At 32.7% G+C, this 22,195-nt stretch overlaps 1 protein-coding gene across 2 annotated transcripts in view; it reads left to right on the forward strand.

Moving 5' to 3' along the window:
* The window catches only part of LOC111054382 (huntingtin), a 75,945-nt gene that overhangs the window by 17,700 nt on the left and 36,050 nt on the right, over nt 1-22,195 (forward strand). The window contains exons 11-27 of one of the 2 annotated variants that reach the window (XM_039419484.1): nt 306-544; nt 2,213-2,368; nt 3,490-3,650; nt 4,029-4,135; nt 5,013-5,119; nt 5,627-5,742; nt 5,988-6,100; nt 6,534-6,619; nt 7,318-7,510; nt 11,375-11,505; nt 13,271-13,456; nt 15,374-15,570; nt 16,396-16,449; nt 17,443-17,566; nt 19,826-19,986; nt 20,820-20,968; nt 21,684-21,814. In XM_039419484.1, the coding sequence (XP_039275418.1) occupies nt 306-544; nt 2,213-2,368; nt 3,490-3,650; nt 4,029-4,135; nt 5,013-5,119; nt 5,627-5,742; nt 5,988-6,100; nt 6,534-6,619; nt 7,318-7,510; nt 11,375-11,505; nt 13,271-13,456; nt 15,374-15,570; nt 16,396-16,449; nt 17,443-17,566; nt 19,826-19,986; nt 20,820-20,968; nt 21,684-21,814 (2,411 nt within the window). The remainder of the gene's footprint in view (nt 1-305; nt 545-2,212; nt 2,369-3,489; nt 3,651-4,028; nt 4,136-5,012; nt 5,120-5,626; nt 5,743-5,987; nt 6,101-6,533; nt 6,620-7,317; nt 7,511-11,374; nt 11,506-13,270; nt 13,457-15,373; nt 15,571-16,395; nt 16,450-17,442; nt 17,567-19,825; nt 19,987-20,819; nt 20,969-21,683; nt 21,815-22,195) is intronic. The other variant, XM_039419485.1, reaches the window with a different exon arrangement.

The raw sequence follows: 22,195 nt of genomic DNA on the forward strand, positions 1-22,195 counted from the left end.
ATAAACAAGGATAGCAAAGCTAATGTTAATCAAATACTGCCATTATAACGTGGACTTCACTATAGTTCTGTGACCTTGTTACTATAAGAAGGTATAAGTGTTTATATTCTAATATAATTCTAATATTTATATATTCTAATTATTCGAATAGTAATAATATTGAATGTCTAGGGAACACTTTATAACTTGAATCTCACGATAAAGAACTACATAAAATTAAAAAAAAAAAAAGCAATTACAAGTTCATTGTAATCGAGTTCGAGTAAATCTTGAACAGAAAGTATGAAATTTTCTTTTTTGCTCAGGTGTCTCACACGTGAGCGACGTTCTGAGCTTCGCGACGCATGCGGACCAGCAGATCCGTGGCCTGACGGGGTCGTTGATTGGCTATCTGGTGAAGGCGGCGCTGTGTGAGGGCAGGGCCAGCTACGCGGATTGGTCCAATAGCAACCATCCTTCCGACCTCCCGCTCGGCACTGTTTTGAGCAACGCCTCCTCCGAGAAACACATTCCCCTGGCGACTCTCATCTCACTTATGGTTCAGGTGATTTTCAAATAAATGATTTTTCATACTTACTTCAGTTCATAATATAATCATAATTTTTATTTTCATTGTATAATAATCTTGTATTGTTGTATTTGTGAAGGAGGCACATTAGGGGTAACCTGTTGTCTCCATAAATAAATAAATATGACATTAGAGGTATTCATGGTCTTTGGGTTAGCCTGTTAACTCGACGAGCTAATTGTTGAGGTATTTTACAATAAAATCCCGCAGATCGCAAAGGACGAAATAAATATGAATCGATTTAAAAGAGCAGTACGGAATTGGTTATATGATACTGGCATTTATCAGACCGAGGAGCTCATTGTAAATAGGATATAGGATGAACTACTGTCTTCTTTTTCTTCTTTTTATTCTACCTCTTTATAAATAAAATTACTAATCACATTATTATTATTATTATTATTATATTATTATTATTATTATTATTATTATTATTATTATTATTATTATTATTTTATCCGATAACTTAGGGCTGGTTCCCGAGCTCGGGATTTAGCTAAGTTCTAGACTTTAAACAGCTGGAGTCAGAAAATTGGCTTTCCAAAACGTGGCGTAGTCGCAGTAAATAGTTGCAGCAAAATAATTTTTTTCTCATTTCTATAATATGTGAAACGTTTTTCCTGACGAAATGAAACATTCCTATATAATTCAAAATAGCTGAAACTTTACACTATTTTCTCTTTATTTTATTTTGTGTTCAATTTTCTAGTTTTTTGAAATTTAATTGAAACGTGACTTTGACTATGACTACGACTACGCCTCGTTCGGAAAGCCAGTTTTCTGACTCCAGCTGTTTAAAGTCTAGAACTTAGCTAAATCCCGAGCTCGGAAACAGGTCCTCAGTTTCAAGTCGAGATAGCAGAAGTACATTTAAAAAAAATTGTGCCCAGATAGCAGATAAATAATTGTATTTTCATAAAATAATAATAGAATGTAATGAATAAACGTGTTTCTCAATAAGGTCATTTTTCAATAACATTTTCATAGATTCATAGATTTCCACAGATAAAGCAGGTTTTAGTGCCGGTTGCCCAACAGCCGGTTAAATTTTAACCTTGATTAATTCCACGAGAACCAATCAGAGAAGCCGTCCTTTCAAAAACCTCTGATTGGTTCTCGTGAAATTAATCACAGTTTAAATTTAACCGGATGTTGTGCAACCGGGCCTTAGTGCGTTGTCGTGTTAACTCCTAATTTTGGCACGGCACGAGAGGACAGGGAGCTCTCTGATTGGCTGATTAGGTTGATGTATTGAGAATCAGTCAATCAGAGAGCTTCCTGTCATGTCTTGTCGTGCTGTACTGTCGAGAAACCGAGTGTAAAAACGGTCATTTTTGTTGAAATGGTGGCCATATTGGTTTGTAAACTCTTTACCCAGTTTTCAGTTTCAAATGTGAGGTTATAATGATGGGTTACATAAGTTTCCATTTGGAAACGGGCTTCAAGCTGGAGATCTCATTATCACAACTTAAGAAAAAAACAGATGTTTAGCTAGCTAAAGAAACATCATGAATACCAATATTGATAACATTTTTAATTTGTCTCTCACTATGTTTTCAATTAATAGTTAAATGTTAAATATGACACCTTAGAATCTTTTTCATTAAAACTTATTTCAGACATATATCTGTATTAATTTTTCAGTGCTTAGAAGACGAGTCGTATGTTTGTGTGAGGCACACGTTGACTGGTGTCTCCACCTGCTTGGATGCTCTGCTCGGCAGCAAAGACAGTCAATCCTGCATTCCAATCCTTCATGCATTGACAGCTCTCAGCAACAATCCCTATTGGCTTATCAAGGTAACTATGATATAAAAGTGGTGGGATTTGATTATGATTTAAGTGATTAAGTAAATTTCAGTTAGTGCCAAAGTTATTCACTGTTCGTTTAAAACAGTAGTTCGCCCTGACATTTGTCAGGCGCGACCTAATTGAAATCTAAATACTCATAATTTATCTCCTAATTCTGTTGTGAGATCTACTAAATCAGTTATTATGAGAACTACTGTTATTTATGAGAACTACTAAATCAGGCAGTCAGGCAGCGGGAGGATCTCAGTTCATCAATTACCTATTTTGACCATTTCTTGAGATACTGTAACAAATGGGAAGATGAAGTATTGAGTTTGTCCAGTTTCACGGCATAAAGTTTTCGTTGCCGGCTGATCCACAGTCAGCTACACCGTTGCACACTAGTTAGGGATTAGTGAGAATGGTTTAGGGAAAAGATAGTTAAAGGCTAGAGGTAAGGTTATTGCTTTCAAATGGCAATATGCTGGTATTCATATTTTTTGATATTTTAAAAATTAAATATATGATTCTGTATCCACTGTACTTTCTGAAAGCAACCGGAACTTGACTAACTGAAAACTTGACGTACTGAAAAGTTCACTACCCGGGCTGATTCTTGATTAACTGAGATCTCGATGAAGTGAATGTCACCTCAAGTAGCTAGGTTCTAGGATTCTAGGTTCTGTCACCTAGGATCTAGGTCTAATTGCTTCTTAGGCTATTGCTAATGCCTAGTCCTCACTATCGCCAAGTCGCTGGCCAAGTGGCTTGGCCACGTTGATCTTGCCATCCACACTGCAATGTGGCCATTTGTGGATGCTAGGTTGGCCACTGGCCTTCAGGTCTGCTCGACAAAATTCGGAGCCATATCAAGCGAATGGCAGTGAAGGCAAACACTAGCAAACCAGTCATCCACACTCTCTCGCTTATCGTCAAATGTAGCTTACAAATATTCAACAAATGAATTGATGTTCCTCTCGGCTATATATAAGAAAAAATGCATATTATAGTGAGTCACATTTTTGAAGTCCGTGTATTTCATAGAAGAGCATTGATGTAGATACATTGATTTAATTTATTTAAACTAGATTTTATTTGATATCTTAACAGTTTTCTCCTTTAAATTTCAGGTTAAAGCTGTGGAACTTCTCTCCTCTCTTAACTATCTGACCATACACTATGTTATTGGCAATTCAAGCTTTCAAGATAAGTTATTCAACATGGTGTTGATCACCCAGCTGGGGGATCAGGATAGCAGAGTAAGGAAGGCCACCGCTGAAGCCATAACAAAGTAAGTACATATAAAAATCTTAATTTTGCAATTTCGTATCTTTCTTCCTTGTAATTGCTACATTTGTATCTTTCTATTGATTTGTTCATTCTGATTATGTAATTTTAAATTATGTACGGTTGCTGATTCTGATGCCCACATGAGTTCAAGGCTTGTGCGTGGGTGGAATTTATATTTTAAAATACAAAAGTCAAGTCTATTCATAGTAGCCCAATTGAATTAATCTTCACCTCCATGAAATTCAAATGTGTTCTGATCGATATTCACTATGTGAGAGAGAAACAACTCCATACAGTAATTCCATATTTCCATTTCATTATATTCATAATTTTTTCATGTATACATATTATATTTATGATTTTTGTTCTTTTGTTGCAGGGTAGTGGACAACCTATTCTATCCAATCGATTATAGCCCCGAAGATCTGGTTACAACTCTTGGAATATTTCTAAGACAGCAAATTCTATCAGGATTATTCGACCAAGGTAAAAATAAATATCCACTATTATTATTGTTATGTATTCATAATCCATTAGTCCAGTCACTATATACATTGGTGCTTGCAATTTATATTGTAATTACATTAAAATCATGCATCAAAAGTCAAATTCGGTCGAAAAATGGAAAATTTATTGTAGAGCAGAAAAATACGCCCAGAGGGATTTCGAATTATAAATCTAAATGGTAACAATCGGAAGATATATAGTTGATCAAAAACTAAAATTCATCAGAATTTATTTTCTCTTTAAATTTTATTCATTTTTGAAAAATCATAACTTAGTACTCATTGGAGATAGAGAGTTCCAAATGATTTCTTTTTATCCAGAATTTTATAATCTCAAAAAAAGGCGAGAGCAAATTTCTCTATCCGATTAGATAGGGCAGAAATAGCCAAAAACTGGAAAATGAGCCGAAAATACGAGATTTTTCGGCCACTCTGTATCTAGAACAAGGAAATTTTGCATGAAGAAATTCGTCCTGGACTTCTCTCATGTATCCAAATAATATATTAAAAAATCAGAACTACATTATAAATTGCAAGCACACCCCTTTTGCGTCCATGTCTATGACTGGACTACATTGATTACAACTAAATATGTATGATAAAATACATCATATAAAAAGGAAATAAACTCTGTAAAATCAAATAAATTCATTTCATTAACTTGTGTTTGATGGTAAATTTTGTATCACATTAGAAACCAACTTTCTAGTGTTTTTAATTGTTTTCATCCCAAGTCGATCGTTTACTAAAAAATGTAACTTTGAACGTAATCTGTAGTAGTTATTGACCACTTTTGTAAGCAATTAAGTAAATTATTGCATTTTTCTCATGTAAATAAATTTTAATCTCATTTACAGAGTCACAGGAGTTTCCAAAACCGAACGCAAAGTGTGAAACAGTTCTGTCCAGGATTGTTAGCATGCTATCTCATCTTTTGCTTCAGTCGACCTCTAAATTTCTCACCGTAAGTAAAGAAATTCCAGAGTTTATCTGGTTTGATTGTTTCGAAAGGCTTCCTGTGAATCAATCAAGTTGTCATTGCATAAAACGGATAGCTCACATGGATTTTCTTCTTTAACCGGTTCTTCAAATAGCACAGTAATATTGAACAATCTTAATATGTTAATCGAAAATCAGAAATTCTTTGTCTATAATTTGTGTGATTAACTTCTTGTTCCAAGTTTCATTTCAACATTATGTTTCATATCAACATTTTGAGAGACTCCATAGAAGATTCGACTTCATTGTAGCTGTACTAATATGCGATTTGAAATCTTCCAGCTTCTTAATAATTTTTTAGGTTTTGTCAAGCTTATTCACTTGAAGAAATTGTTCTTTTCAATAATCAGCAATATATCAACTTAAGTCTTATTATTATCATCATCGAGGTTTTATAGAAGAATAACAGTAATTCCTATCATTTTCTTCACATGAATTTGTCTGAAATTGTTTTTTTTTTGTTATATTCCAGGCTGGATGCTGTGAAACCCTAGGAATGTTGTCACTAAAGTATCCCTGCAATGAGTATCCCAGAGGATGGCAATGTAAATTAGGCCGCGTATCTTCCAATGCTAAATCCACCGTAAGGTGAGTTCTATTGAGCTTTTTACATATTGAGAAACAAAGTAGTGAATCCAAAAATCAAATATATACCGATCCATGGATTTATTACACTGCAACACAGTTCTAACGAAAATAAAAATAAAAATTACTCAAAAAGTGAATTTCTCGATCAATACATTTTATCACACTGAAAATTTCAACTTTTATAGTTAAGGTAATACTATAATATTTCCTTTGTTACTAACGCAATTCTCTATTTATGCTTTTAGTGCATCTTCCGGTCTTCTTGCCACAGTTCTAGCTTATTTGACGTCTTCCTCTGTATCTCTAGACTTGGAAGTTCACAGCTGGCTTCTCCTATTGGCCGGGAATCTACTTGCAGGTGGGTATACTTGAATGTAGGTCTCTCAAAATAACTATATAGGTCCTTGTTAATATAATTCCAATAATTAAAATAAGCCATAACAGTTCGTATTTTCTGTTGCTATAAATTCTTCAATGTCATTGGACATTTTCCAACGGTTACTTCTTCTTATTAAATAAAAGAATACATCAAATTTTCAAATAAATTTTATTGAATAGGGTTTTCAACACTGTGATATCCACCCAATCAAGTGAATCATTTTTGAAGAACTGTTTCCATAAAGTAGTTGTTTGAAATCCGTTGAATTTTCCAATATCCATTGAAGTAATTGTTGAAAACCCAATTACTATTATTTATATTGATTCATTATATTCATCATTCATTAATGTGCTTTTGATATTTTTGTAAACGATTATTAATATTAAATTATTATCGATGTTGATGTTCATAGGTCTTGCCGAAAGTGGTTTGCAGACAGTTGATACAAAAGCTGATTATGATAGAACTCAACTGTGGGCGGCTCTGCACGATAAAAAGGTAATTTTCAAATCTCATAACGTTTGGATGATTATCTTCAAATCTCATAACGTTTGGATGATTATATTCTGTACCCAATTCAGTAATCCAGTACCTGCTCCAGTATTTTACCTCTATTCATTTTGTTATACGGGTTCACACTGCTTATTTATTAAAAAAGGGTAATAATTAGAGTATGATCTTAATTGAAACAATTACACAACAAATACAGATTACAAAATTTGATAAATTAAAAGACTTGATGTCTTTTAGATGATTATTTTGTTTCCATGAATCATAAAATAAATATAATAATATAGCCTAGTGATTATTGTATCAAGACGTTTCTTGTGCATTTCAGCTTTTCATTGTTCAATAATAGTTTGTTTATTCATCTGTTTTCTATTAATCTCTATCCACTCTTCAAATAGTTTTCCCCTCTGTATTTTCTTGTATAACTTCTAGAATACTTCGAATTTATTCTTGTAATTTTCATATTTGTTTCATCAATACGCCAGGAGTGCTGTTTGGGCTCTGCCTGTTGTACTCACCTTTGTAATTTTGAATGAATAAATATAATTTCTTCTAAAACAAATTGTTGTTTTCAAAAACACTATTATTTTTCATTTCAATTGGGGAAATTTATTATTATTTTGGAACACACTATTGTTTTTCATTATTTCAATTGGGAAATTTTTTATTGTTTGAATTGTGAACAGTTGGCGGTGCTGAGCGAGCAGCTGGTGAGTCACGTGATGCGGATGCTGTCTGTGTTTGTGATGGTGCTGGAGGAGGTGCCGGCTGCGCATGCGCACTCACAGCGAGTTGGCATTGCGCCGTCGCCCGTCAAGAGGCGACCGTCGCGTGCCTCTTCGCCCGCCAAACTGCCCCCCTCAGCTGCTACCAACACTGGTAAGCACTTCCACGATTTCATTCACAAAATAGTCCAGTGTAGATATTCTATAGTGAGATTCAAATTAAATAAAATAATTGAAATTAATCAAATTCAAATTAAATAATTGAATAAATACCTGCTTTTCACTACTTCATTCACAAAATATTCCAGTGTGGAAGTTCTTATTGTGAGATTCAGGTTATAAAGTCAACATCCAATTATCATTGGTTTGCTATCCTTCTCTGTTATTAGACAAAGCAGACAAAGCTTAAAATAGAAGGCTGAGTAAAAAGAAACGTGACAACCTAGTCATCTTATCTTCATTTTATCATCTTATTACCACTGACTTAGAAATGTCAATCTCACTATACGGCATTAGATATTATTTAATTGTTTAATTTATTATGAAAATAGGTGTTCGCCTTAAACGTTTTTAATAATTTTATCTTGTTAAATAAATTGACCAAAGTATGGATTTGTTCAACGATTTTTATACATAAATGATTTTTACTTTCAACGAGATACTGGTCTTGAAATTTATCCATTTTGTATTCTACCATTATACCATTTATACCATTAAATTCCACCCTTATCTCCTTACATGATTACACTTATACGTGAGTATGCTCTTACTCGAGAGTAAGGTACCCTAAACTTGTACGTGATTCAATGTAAAATAACAAGTCATTACTGACTTATTGGTTTAAAATGTTTCTGTTTATAAAATCGTCTCTGACAATCTATAGCAAAATATTATTATATTTCAGTTCAGAATAGATAGAATAATGGTTTAAAAAATAGTTACTGATTTTCTATTGCTGTAGGTTCTTGTGTTGGTTTGCCAATATTTTTATTGAAGAATTGGATGAATTTGAAAAAAATGGATCCTGGTAATTTCCCAATTTGAAATTTCATATTATTTGAGCAGTTATTTGAGTATTTTTTTTTTGAGTAGTATAGTAGTTAACTATATAGATAACTATCCGCATATTCTGCTCAAGAAAACTATGGAGAGGAAAGTGTTTGTGTACAGAGACTGGATGAATATGGAAACGGCTTATGGGGTCTCAGCAACGGAATTCCTTGCGGGTGATGTTGAGGCTCTTGTTATCAGAGTCACTGAGGGACTGAGAGAGGGATTCAGAGGCAGACTTAAGAGAAGCCAGCGATACTCCCTGTATCCAGAACTGACGCAATTCACAAACTATGTGTATGAACCAGTGGACTTCACATTGATTAAGTGGTTCATGAAGTCAAGGACCGAGCTCATTCGTCTCAACAAATATTCCCACAGGCAGGATGTAAGGATCTGTTCTCTATGCAACATGAAGGAGGAAGAGGATGTAGTTCACTTCATAGCCAGGTGCCCGGTGCTTGCAGAGTTCAGAAAGCGATACTTCGGAAAGACTTTGCTTGCTGTAGAGGAGCTGAAGACGTACCTGAATGGTGACAACTGGATGCTGATAGGACAATACTGCAGAGATGCTTGGGCGTACAGATATTTCTTGATTCAAGAATTCAGTTTTTAATCCATACACACAAGATGTACTATTACGCTCTCTTCCTCTGTAAAATAGTATTTTACATTCTTATTTTTTGTATATATTGTCTATTTTTAAAATAAATAAATAATATTAAAATTCATATATAAAAAGCTTGCCAACACCTCCTGACGGCACTCAGCCAAGGAGAAAATGCTTACAATAAAAATGTATTAACATTTACTTGATTATTTTCTAAAATGTAATGAAATTTCGTTCAATAAAAGCCTTTATTTATTTATTTATTTATTTAGTTAACTATAGGCTATCTCTTCAAACTAAGTTATCACAATTATACATAACACTTTAACAAGAACAAGCAGTGATTGTTCCAAAATTGTTAATAGAAATTAATTAATTAATTGAAATTAATTTTTCCCTATAGGTTTTGTTAAGTAACAAATATATTGTTGAGTATATTATTATGGTCTTTCATTCTATCATCAACATTTTGCGGAAATTCTACAATAGAATAGAATATTCATTTTATTCAACAATAATACAGAAAAATTCCATACAGTTGAATAACGTCAGGAAGATGTACAGTCAAAACACTTTATAAAAGATAATTCACACGGCAAGTTATTATGTAAATCATACATTAAAATTACATTGGCATACATAAATAACATTGAAACACACTACATTCCATTTAAAAATTCGTCAATACTATAGTAACTCTTATCAACTAAGAACCTCTATAAGTATGTTTTAAAGGTATGCGTCCTAGGATTTAAATGAGTTGGCAGCCTATTCAATAATTTCACACCAATATAACTGGGCTTTTTCTTATAAAGATAAAGTCTATGATACTGAACACTGATATTATTTCTATGCCTAGTATTATTATGGTGTACATCTGAATTTGTTATCAAGTTGTTTATATTTTTTACCACTAGCATAATTACTTTATAAATGAAAATAGAAGGAACTGTGAGAACTGAAAGATTTCTGAATGCATCTCGGCAAGTGTGGTTAAAGCCTAAACCTGCTAAGTATCTTATTGCTCTTTTCTGCAAAATAAATATTTTATTCATGTTCTGCAAATTTGTAGCTCCCCAAAGTTCAATGCCATAAGAAATGTGTGAATAAATCAATGCAAAATATAGGACTCTTCCCGTGTCTAGGGGTACATAGCGTATGATGTTTCGCATACTTATTATTTCCGCATACACGATAATTATTAAAGACCTATTTCAATCATATTTTAACACAAATGAATTCCAGCACAAATTAAAACAAAACACTAGATTGAAGAGACTTGAACAGATGTAAAATGTTAATTTTTTATTTAAATAAAGTGGATTTTTGACAACATTTCAAGTCTCTTCAATTATGGGAAAGTACCACAACATCAATATTCACGTTTCAAACTTAATTAAAACACTAGATACAAATGATTCAGTTTATGGCTGTTGGTTTCTATCACGTACTAGAAAAGATTACTGAAAGTGAATCAGGAATAAACAATAAGGTTTGAGTATCTATCGAGGATATCGCATGATTGTTTCTCCAAAAAGCATGGTTGCATAAACCAAAGGACTTTTGCCTTTCAATGAATATAAAAGGGTACATAGGAAAAGTAAAAGTAATGTAAGTAAAATATACATAGGAAGAGGCCATGGAAAATATTTAAAAAAGGGACTTCTGCTTTCAATGAATATAAAAGGACTTTTGCCTTTCAATGATTATAAAAGGGTGAATAGGAAAATCAAAAGTAATGTAAGTAAAATATACATAGGAAGAGGCCATGGTAAATATTTTAAAGGAGCCCTACCTTTTATATTATACTCACCCATAATATTATACTACACCAGAACAGGCTTAGCTCGAGAAGCTAACAAATCCTATAGGTGGATTTCCACATATCAGTGTCATTGAAGGTTTCCGGCACAGTTAGAATATTATCCCCATAAGTTCTAATAGTACTATTCATATTCGTTCCGCCGGGTTGAGTGGCAAATTATATCTTTACTCTACTGGTCACTCACTCTGATACTGATACTGAATCCACCTTTAGGATTTGTTAGCTTCTTGAGCTTAGCGAGTTCATTGTTTTCAACAAGTACCTATACTATAATACCTTGTTTTTTGCTGTATTGTATTGTGTTGACTGGCCTATATGCCAATTATGATATTTCACTGAGGCTAATAAAGATCCATGTTTATCCATGAAGAAGACGACGAGTTTCCATCTCTCTGTTTATAGGAAATAGTTTTATCTGGAAGTAATTCATAATATAAGTTACATTATATGAACAAAATTACTTTTATTCCAGCGTACATTTAACTAAAACTTTCCATACATTTATGAAAAACATGCTTTTGTTTTGTTTTCAGATAAAGAATCTGTGAACATTATTGCTGGTAGTAACAAAGAAGAAAAAGGAAAGTCGTTCGGCCACTTCTCTCATCTACGGCATTACTGTAAACTTCATGAGAATCTCATTGCCGCCTATTCTAATTACAAGGTAGTATTTCTCAATAGATTTATAATGTAGGCTATCTTAATTTCTTGAAAGATCAAATATATAAGGCATTGGTTGATCTAAATTAGAGGAAGCTTCTTACATAGCCACAAGTTTAGATCTATCTATCTATTCATATGAGAGCATTTGACATCCCATAACTACTCTCTTAACACAAGAACAAATAAACAATTGATAATTGTTTCTCACTTGGGATCAGTTATTTCTTCACAAACAAACGCAAATACTAATAATAATTGTTTACTTCTAAATTTTTAGATATTTGATCGAACGAAGTGAGGTCTAAGATTCAAGTCGACGGTTTGGCATTTCTCTTAATGTTTAAATGTTTATATGTTGCGCATTTACGGCGAAACGCGGTAATAGATTTTCATGAAATTTGACAGGTATGTTCCTTTTTTAATTGCTCGTCGACGTATATACAAGGTTTTTGGAAATTTTGCATTTCAAGGATAATATGAAAGGAAAAAGGAGCCTCCTTCATATGCCAATATTGGAGTAAAAATCAGACTATAGAATTATTTATCATAAATCATCTGACAAGTTATTACACAGATGTGTGGAGAAGCCAGTCTATTACTGTATTTCTGTATTTCCATAAGGTCTATAGTTTCAATCAGGTACTTGTGGATGAGAATACTGCGTGAGGTCTACTGTTCACAGAACTACTAGTTATTGGTTTGAGATGGATATGCTTCTTCAATTGGCAAAACAGTAACAGCGTATGAATGATCAATTTTTGAGTCTTAATTCATCTTGAACATTTTCAACATGATGGAAGAATTATTGGCTTTAATGTAAGGCAATCAATGGTGGCTTTATCGTGACCACTTAACGAGGCCTAACATAATAAAAAGATAGTTATATATTAGGTATCATTCATCATCAACCTTGCTCCAGCTTATTCTTTGTGCACTCATAACCCTCAGCAAAAAATCTCTACATCTACCGTATTATAGGAATTACAATAATGCAAATTATTTTTTCCTTCACCTACTGTCTAAAGTGTTTACTTTACTCCTTGGAACATAATACTAAAGTGTCACTTTTTCTCTTTCTCTCTCGGGAGGAAAAAACAGAAGAACTCCCTAGAGCGTAAAAGTAACTCAATTTAAATAACATGGGAAGCATCTCTATTTTAAAAACTTACATTTGAAATAGGTTAGAAGGTCTAAGCTCAGATGAGGAAGCATATAGAGTAGCCATTAAACCAACTAAATTCAATACCTCAACCAGACATTTGATCCATATATGAAATATAATAATGTTTGTATGCTAAAGTTATTACAAACTTCATATCAGTATACTATAAAAATGTATAAATATCTTTTATATTCCATGTTATTCAAAATACCAGCCAACGAATATTCCTCACTAACTAATCAAATTTGAAACGGGAACTTCATCATAGTTGTAGTGGAGTCGGCCATTGTTGTTACAACTTTTGCCAACAGATAGCGCATAGCGCTGTCGGCGGAGAACTGCAATTACAAGCCAGCTGTTTACTTTCTAGGTTATGTTGTAACACATTGTTTGTTACTGGTCACGTAAGTTTTTAAAAATTACTTTATTTGCAGTTTTTATAAAAATGTTGGTGGAGGAAAAATGTTGTGTGCATCACGAGTGAAAAATGCTTTTTCTCCCTCAGGGATATTGTTGCCCTCGGCTTCGCCTCGGGCATCAATTTTTTCCTTTCGGGAGAAAAAGTGGCATTTTTCACTCTAGATATACAAATAACTATTTACAGATAAGCTTGGAAGGAGGAGCCAGTGAGAAATTTGTGAATCTGTTGAGAGTTGTGCTGAAGACTCTGGGACATATTCTCGAATATTCGGGTGTGGCTGAATCAGGGCGAATTGCTGAAGAGCTTTTGCACAGTCTCTGTGTGACTGTGGCTCTGGAACCAACTTGTAGTATCAAGACTGTTCAACAGGTAACCAATTTATTTATCTTACCAAGTTCTCAAAAAATTTTAATGAATAAATATAGTGAGGTCCACGTTATAATGGCAGTGTACGATTGGCAATACTGTTGCTATTCTTTTCTATCATACAACAAAACAGACAGCGCTATCTCTCTCTAGCTTTGCAATGTTGTCCGTTTGCCAGAATATTTTATTTTTACTTTTGACAGTGACTGTACAAAAGTAAACAATTCTCACCGCCATTTTTTTCTTCATTCTATTAGAATAGTTCAGTACACAAGTCGTATAATTGATTTAAAATGAATTTTTGAAACAATGAAATAATTTTTAGACATTACCGTATGAGAAACACAAATTAAAGTACCTGAAATGACATTTTAAAAGTTGATAACTAACCATCCTAGACTTCATCCATGCTTCAGTTAGCCTACACATATAGGTTAGACCTACTCGTACCGGTATAAATAATATTGAATAATTATTTTCATTGAAATTACTTATTTAAAATAGGATATCTGTTTTTCTATTATTTTTAAAAGAAATTTGGAATAGAAAACCTACCAAATAACTTAATTTCTGTTGTTTTGAAATTCAGATTGGTGTATCACAGCTTTTTAAATTAGCCGCCATTTCAGGTTTGTATAAAAATAAAAATCTGATCTCAGTTATGGAAGCAAATTTTTGAATCGAATTACGAAAAAAATATTTTCTTGATTAATTTGACATTAAATTGATTCAAGGAAATTATAATATTATTATTAGAACAAATTTAATGGGATGAATTGAGTAACAGCTGTGTACACTCAGTGGCAAAATGGAGAGACTTGGCAACGTTTTTCTCCTATCTTTCTTCACTGTCATTATAACGTGGACCTCACGATAGTTATTATGCAACTTCTGCATTTGAAGAGTTAAAACAAGAGTTAAATGAAAGATAAGACAATAAGTGCAATGAGTAAAGCAAGGTAGATAAAATCAATTGTACCTGATCATCTAAATCTATTAAATTGATGGTGTTATAATAGTATCTTTGCAAAAAATTTTTAATGTTCACAAATCTAAAATAGTTGAGCCTTTTCAAAGCATGTATATTTTTGTAGTTGTATGTGAAAAATCAAGCTGTAGTTGAAGTGTTCAAGCGTTTTAGAAATTATTTTAGCGGTTTATAGTATGATTTTATCCATATTCATGTAAAAATTCAATAGTGGGTAGGTTTGTGATTTTGTATTCAAACTTTCCAAATAATTGCAATATTTCTCAAGTTTTTTATTCATTGTGATACACTCTGTGATTCATTTAAAGTATTATGTCAACCTTCAAAATTTAAAATCTTCAAATCATTATTTCTGGACCAAAAATCTAGTGAAGAAGCAGTGTGTGATATCATAACCTCAACCTTTGGACAACATTAACTCTTAATCAAAATTTTTGAAGAGAAATAGTACAGGCTCAGTCCATTTTTTCCTTCAATATCATAATTATATTATGATTGTATTATTTTGTACAATAAATGAATAAATAAAAATGAATGGAATACGGTTTGATGTCAAACGAGGACACCGACAGAAGAGGACTCTTTCAAAAGCCCGGATCGACAGTAGAGGACTCTGACAGTTGAGGACTGCGACCGTAGAGGACTCCTGGTAAAGAGTCCTCAAATGTTGCCTGCGCCAGGCGACAGTAGAGGACTCTTTGATTTTTGCACAGCCCCGACAGTTGAGGACTGAAATCAGTTCACAAATGTCGCAGTCCTCGACTGTCGCGTCCCCAAAAATACCTCACACATACGTTGGAAGGTTTTTTAATGTGTTATAGATTAAAAATAAGCTTATTTTGTTGTTGTAATAGCTTTTATGAATAGTGGTTTTTATAAACTCCGATTTCTGTGTTCCTTGAGAAAATCTAGTAAAACTATTATTATTCCAGCTGCTGAAAAGTCTTTTCGGAGCAAACTATCTTGCCCGTTGGGACGAGGAGAGAGAAAAGGGAGAGAAAAGACAAGTCCTCTCAAATCTTCAAGACTCTTATTCTGGATTTTACTATTCAGTCTTTCAACAGCCTTATACTAAATTGGGAGACTACTTGGAAATCAACAGCAAAACCTGCACTGAAACACCAAGAACGTAAGTAGTCTTTTTACAATGTGTAAGTTACGTTTACCGCTATCTAATCATTTGACAGAAAATGTTTGATCGTGGATTCATTTTTATGTAATTATTGCCTACATATTCCATGGAGAGTTATTGATGCTTAACACTATTTTCTTTGAATTACACGGAAATAAGAAGAAAATAATAAAATAAACGATACATTTCTTCATAGATTGAAGAAATTGAACTATTTTAAATGACAATTCGGTAAAATGAAAATGATTATTGATGCTGTACGTGTTTGATTTGTCCAGATTGATTGAATGAGGTCATACGATTAGAGCATTAGTAAAGTTCAAATGAATGTTATGAAAGATGAAATATAGATTAGGAAGGATAAGAAAGAGAGGCATGAGTCGGGAATTCAGCATTTTTTCACGCTCTATTACTAGCACCCTTTCTTTCCGTTTGAAATTTCATCTGAAAACTTCTCATTATGACCTATGATTATTTTGAGTATGTACTCAATACAAGGTGACCATTTAGAAAAATTAATCATAAGTTACATTTTTCTTCGATAAGAGTGTAATGTGATGACGTGATCGAAAGTCCTGTTTAGCGGTAGGCTATTCAAACCCACAACTGTTCCGTCATAAGTTTATCAAATACTGATAGCGCCTTTTATCACTGAGCTATCACATACTTTAAATCTACTCACGTCCACATGTATGAAGTACATTATTCTTTTTCACATATTTGTGTTAGTCTTTTACATAAGTATTATTATATAAAATAGTTTATTGATTATATTTTGTTGTGATTTTCTTTTGATTTTGTGATTTTGTTGTCTGATGTCAGATTACCGACCAAATACGGAATTTTACTGGAATCACTGGATAATATTGAGAAAGAGTAAGCCTTGATAGAAAAAAATGGGTGGAATAGCACATCTTGTCAATCATTCACATGTTTTTTCTTTTGGGATTCATAATAAAAATAATTTGGGATAATCTATTTTCATTTTGTTTTGAATGATCAAAAAATGTTCACTCATGGGTTTCAATCGAATTGAATTACATGATTTACTTCATTATATTGCTTGGATTTTGTGTCATATTTTTATTAGATCAACTATTTAGGCAATACATATGTAGTTAATATGAAATGTCATTGTTATTTTTGGGTTCAGGTTTTCAAAATTTAAAATATCACTGTCAAATATTCATTTTCTGGTAAATTCAAGGAATAATGTTTTGCTTTGTTTTTTCTGTAATGTAGAGGTCTTCATGAATGATTGGTTGTTTTTAAACGTTTTGATGAATCATTTTCTTTCCTTTTATTGTTTCAAATATCATTTGTTGTGATTTTGCTTTTTATGGACTCCAGTGGTGTTAACTATTCAGGTTTAATACTGCATGCTTACTCATCTGGTCGTTTTTACTGGCTTCATAGGTCGTCAGTCGCAATAATCATTCGCAAATAAAATAATATTGTTGATTCACATTCAATTAGAAATAGCTATATTTTTGGCATTCATTCAAATTTACTGGAAATCTGTAATTACAGTCATTTTATTGGTTTTATAATTTATTGTGAATTTTAAATCATAATAATTCTCACTTTTATCAATTTCACTTACTTATTATCTCACTTTTGTAACTATATCTCATCTTTGGTTTTTGAGAGGCTCTATGAATCAATTTACAAAGAAAAGCTTCAATGAACTATTGGAACCAACTTTCATTCCATTTTTTTCACAACCTACTTTATAATTCAAGTCACTTTTCCGCTATCCTCAGCTTGCTTTCTATTGTTGTTTTATTTTTACAATATTTTTTTTCTACTAAGAATTGATGAAATTTTATGAAAAAAACGTTAATTGATTCTGATATATTCTTGTTCCAGTGGACCCAGTTATGTGAGGGAACGAATTGCCAACTCCAAGAACAATACTGGCAGAAACTCCGATAAAGCGTCATTAGCATCATACATTCGCTTGTTTGAACCCATGGTCATTCAAGCTCTCAAGGTATGTCCTATATTATTCTAGGTGAATACTATACTATTTTAAGGTGAATGTTATCAGACAAATTCTTTGTCATTTTGTAAAGGCTATATATTCATTCAGTTTTGAAATGGCTTCTGAATTGAAGTATTGGCAATAACTATACTCAGCACTTCAAACTCAATCTTCACAAAAAATACTTTCTTACTTTCTCAAAAATCATCATGACTCCATTTTTAGCGTTTTGTGATGATGTTTAATAACGCATATGCATTATGTGATAGGATTCTGTACAAAATACTGATCCTCATTTGAACCCATGGTCATTCAAGCTCTCAAGGTATGTCCTATACTATTCTAGGTGAATACTATACTATTTTGAGGTGAATGTTATCAGACAAATTCTTTGTCATTTTGTATAGGCTATATATTCACTCAGTTTTGAAATGGCTTCTGAATTGAAGTAATGGCAATAACTATACTCAGCACTTCAAACTCAATCTTCACAAAGAGTACTTTCTTACTCTCTCAAAAATCATCATTACTCCATTTTTAGCGTTTTGTGATGATGTTTAATAACTCATATGCATTATGTGATAGGATTTTGCTTTTTGCAAAAAGTAAAATTGGGTTTTGTAGATGCAGATTAATCGATCCTCAGCACAACTTTCCAAGCAACGATGACAAATTTTCGACAGTTTTGAAAATCAAACAAAAACAGGGAAATCTATATGCTATACTGCAGAAAAGGAATTCAAAGACAAATTCAGTGCTACCAACATATAGTGAGATCAGCTTTGAACTGTCACCATTCCTTAGGGCCAAGCCACATGAAGCGGTTTCTCAGGCATTTCTGCACTGGCGGCGGACGAGTCGGACGAATCTCTCAGATTGGCTAATTATCAGCTGATTGGGTCGGCGTTCGGGAATCAGGAATGCCTGAGATTATGCTTCATCAGGCTTGGGCCCTATAAATAGCATTACTACTTCCCATCATCCAATGCTTACATTTTTATGTAAATTTCAGTATAGAAAGGTGAGAATAATAATTGATAAATATAGTAAGCTCCACTTCTGACTGTCAGCATTGGCTGAATGTGAAGCACTGACGTTATTTATAAGAAATACTGACAGCTTAAAGTGAATCCCACTATCAAATAAGTGATATTAGAAATTTTAGCGTGTAAAGAATTATTCAGTTATTCAAGCCAAACCAAGATTCAATAAATTATATCGCTCAGATCGGTGTGTGGAGAAACCATTATTGATCAATGATAAAGTTGATAATTTCATTGGTTGAGTTCAAAGCCACTGATCGGTGAGTGAACGATGAGATCGATGAGTGAACGTGGCTCTGAACGAAGTACTGTTTTGTCATTGAACGATGCATAGACTCACATGCAGCGCTAGATTATTTGGAATTTAAATTGGCCATTAAGGGGACAGCCTGGAAGATTATTACATACTAAAGATCTTGAAGATTTTTGTGATCTATAATATTACAAAAAATATATATTATATAATATCTCGCGCTAAAATACCTCAATGGAAACTTTGATTTCAAGTAAGAGCTAGCATTGGGAAGGCATAGGTATTGTGCGTTTATTCCTCTTCAAGGTCTTTGGTCTAACTGATAAGAAGAAAAAATACGTCATATCCGGTTTGTTCACTGACCTGTTAATCGTACTTTTCCACCGATGGAAAAGAACGTAAATAGAGTAGCTGAATGTAAACAGACATGGCTGAATATGAGTTTGTTTACAAATGATGGACTCCATTATAATGTATTTGGGAGCAGAGAAATTCATGATTACATAAATTCAATAACATTCAAAATATGTTACAAAGCATTTAAAACTACTCCAATCACCTGATGGTTTTCCATTTTAATTGATTACAATGAAATAGGTTAAGTTCTAGTTTTTTTTTACAATTTATGATCAACAGGGGAAACATCTGTCAGTCATGACTCATGAGCAACCGTTCAGCCACAGAATACACACAAAATGGAAGGTATCAATCTAACCAAGATTTGAGTGCACCAAGACCACGACACATGACTGCATCATCTTTTTAGAAAATAAAACTACTGATGTAATTACAATGCTACACTTTCTTTCAAGATGGTGGATTATGGCGTCAAGATACTAGCCGACTTTTCATTCTGTGGTTCATCTGTGATCAGGTTTTTTACTGAACGTAAAAAACCCCGATGGAATTGATCAGTGGCTTTGAACTCAACCATTGCCAACAGTCTTATAACATCTTTTTTTTTGTTTTCAGAAATATACAGTGACAAGTTGTGTTTCAATTCAGATAGCAGTTCTGGACTTACTGTCGCAGTTGGTTCAGTTGCGCGTCAACTATTGCCTTCTAGACTCCGATCAAATATTCATCACCTTCATCCATAAACAGTTTGACTTTTTGGAGGAAGGTCAAATCAGGTAAGAATAATCCATACCATCAAATCTGATTTCAATTATTGTAAATTTGTTTATCTCTATGCAGCAAAAATGTCATTCTTATTAAATATTGTTTTTAATGGAATCAGTCTCGTTCTTATCACAGAAATACTAATAATTATAAAACGAACTTCTTTTTTCTCTATTACTATTATTATAACTTTACCATTTACTTCAAGTCTTAAATTTAAAAGTTCAAGCATATACCCAATTAAGAAAGTTTTATTTATTATATTTTGTATAACATTTATCTTATTAACTTGAGTTGGTGCTAAACCAGTTGAAACTCCATTCATTTTTATTGGTCAATTATTAACACTTATTTATTTTATATTTTTCTTAATTAACCCAATTTTATATAAATTTAATGAGTAGTTAAATCAAATGTATATCTTGAAAATATACCTTAAAATTAGTTTTTTATTAACTGTACTAGAAAAAATGTTTTCTTGTTTTACTCTTCTTAAAACTACGTGGATGATTTGAATCAGATTAATCTTTGCTCAATGCTTGCTAATGTGCACCCGATTTCTCTAAAATTTTGATTTGAAAAAATTACAACTCTCTGAAGTTGATCATTCGTGAATACAGATACCATAATTCTACAAATACGTCGAGTCTTTTAGACTCTGAATTCTTCATTTCTCATGACATTTAGAACAAACATAACCTTTTTTGGATTAATTTTATCAAAATTTGGGAATGGAATAGAAAGGGTATATTTTTAATTTTCAATCATCTTATGATTATGTGTGTGTGTCATTTAAAATCAATGAATAAATAAATTTGAGTTGTATTTGTATTATTTTTTGCAGGAGAGCAGAAGAGCTCATTCCAAAACTGTTCCAGTTCCTTATCTACTTGTCGCATGAGAAGAATCATTCGAAATCAGTGACGAGCTTTTCTAGAGTGATACAGTTGTGTGCCGGTCTGATGGCCAGTGGACAAAATCCAGTTACACATTGTAAGTCGAAATTGCCTTCTCTCAAAAATAATCTCCAACTAAAATTCTTATTGTATTACAAAAGAACAAACAACTAGAAACAATTGTATTGTTCGAAAGTAATCATTCCTATTTTGAATTTTATTCGATGGTCTGGGATTTTTTATTGATTAATCTATTGATTTTCAATCAATATGTTTTTTTATGATTTTAATGAAGTTTTAATGATAGCGTTTTAGGAATAGATCGATTGAAAAAGGAATCACGTACGTTTCCAATGTGTATCATAGATCACTGTATCGTTAAATAGCAGCTCCGCAATATTATTTATTATCGATATTGTGTAAATTAGTAAAGATCTTATGTATCTTTTTGTATTTTATTTTATACATTTTTGCATTCAATTGTCCGATGTATTTGTGAAGGACACAAATTGTGGTTACCTGTTGTATTCATAAATGAATAAATTATCACATCATTTTTATATATTTTAATAATAATAATAATAATAATAATAATAATAATAATAATAATAATAATAGTTGGCCTCCACATCACCCCTTACAGCCAACCCGTTCCACCACATGGCGCCAAGTGACTAGTAAGTATATGCTTGGGAAATTTGCGTGCAATAGGCACAAGTGGCATTTCATTGTATATATATTGTTTCTTTTGTAGGCTTTTTTACATTCTCTCTATTTTTCAGTTCTAGCTAAATTGGCATTTTCATTTTCAGGTATTCCAGCCTTACTTCCTGTTGTAGAGCATGCTTTCTTATCATCAAACCCCCCGGGAGATGTAAAGGAATTGGAAACACAGCGAGAATTCCTAATTACAATGCTACTTCGTTTGGTTGAATATCCTCAGGTATGTTTCAGCTCCACTATGAAGTCCAATCAGTTAATTATGTTGAAATGGAACCATTCTATGAGGTCACTCATCAAGTATCATAAAAGTGCTCTTGCTTCAGAAAAGATCTGTGATACTGGTGACACAATCTGGATGGCTTGATCTCGGCGAGCCACTCTTTATTGAGAAGAAAAAACTTGGCATCCCTGTAGTCATATCATTTCTACTGACTTTATAACGTGAATATCTCTATAGTTGTATTGTTATCCATGTTAGTATATTCATTTTGCTTTGTAATAATGTTGTATTTGCAAATGATTTATTGGCCAGGGTTACATTGGTTCTGTAGACAACATATGATCATATGCTGATAGTGAATGTTTTTGTGATTTTTCTGGC

The sequence above is a fragment of the Nilaparvata lugens genome, chromosome 1 (genome assembly GCF_014356525.2).
Source record: "Nilaparvata lugens isolate BPH chromosome 1, ASM1435652v1, whole genome shotgun sequence".
NCBI lineage: Eukaryota > Metazoa > Arthropoda > Insecta > Hemiptera > Delphacidae > Nilaparvata > Nilaparvata lugens.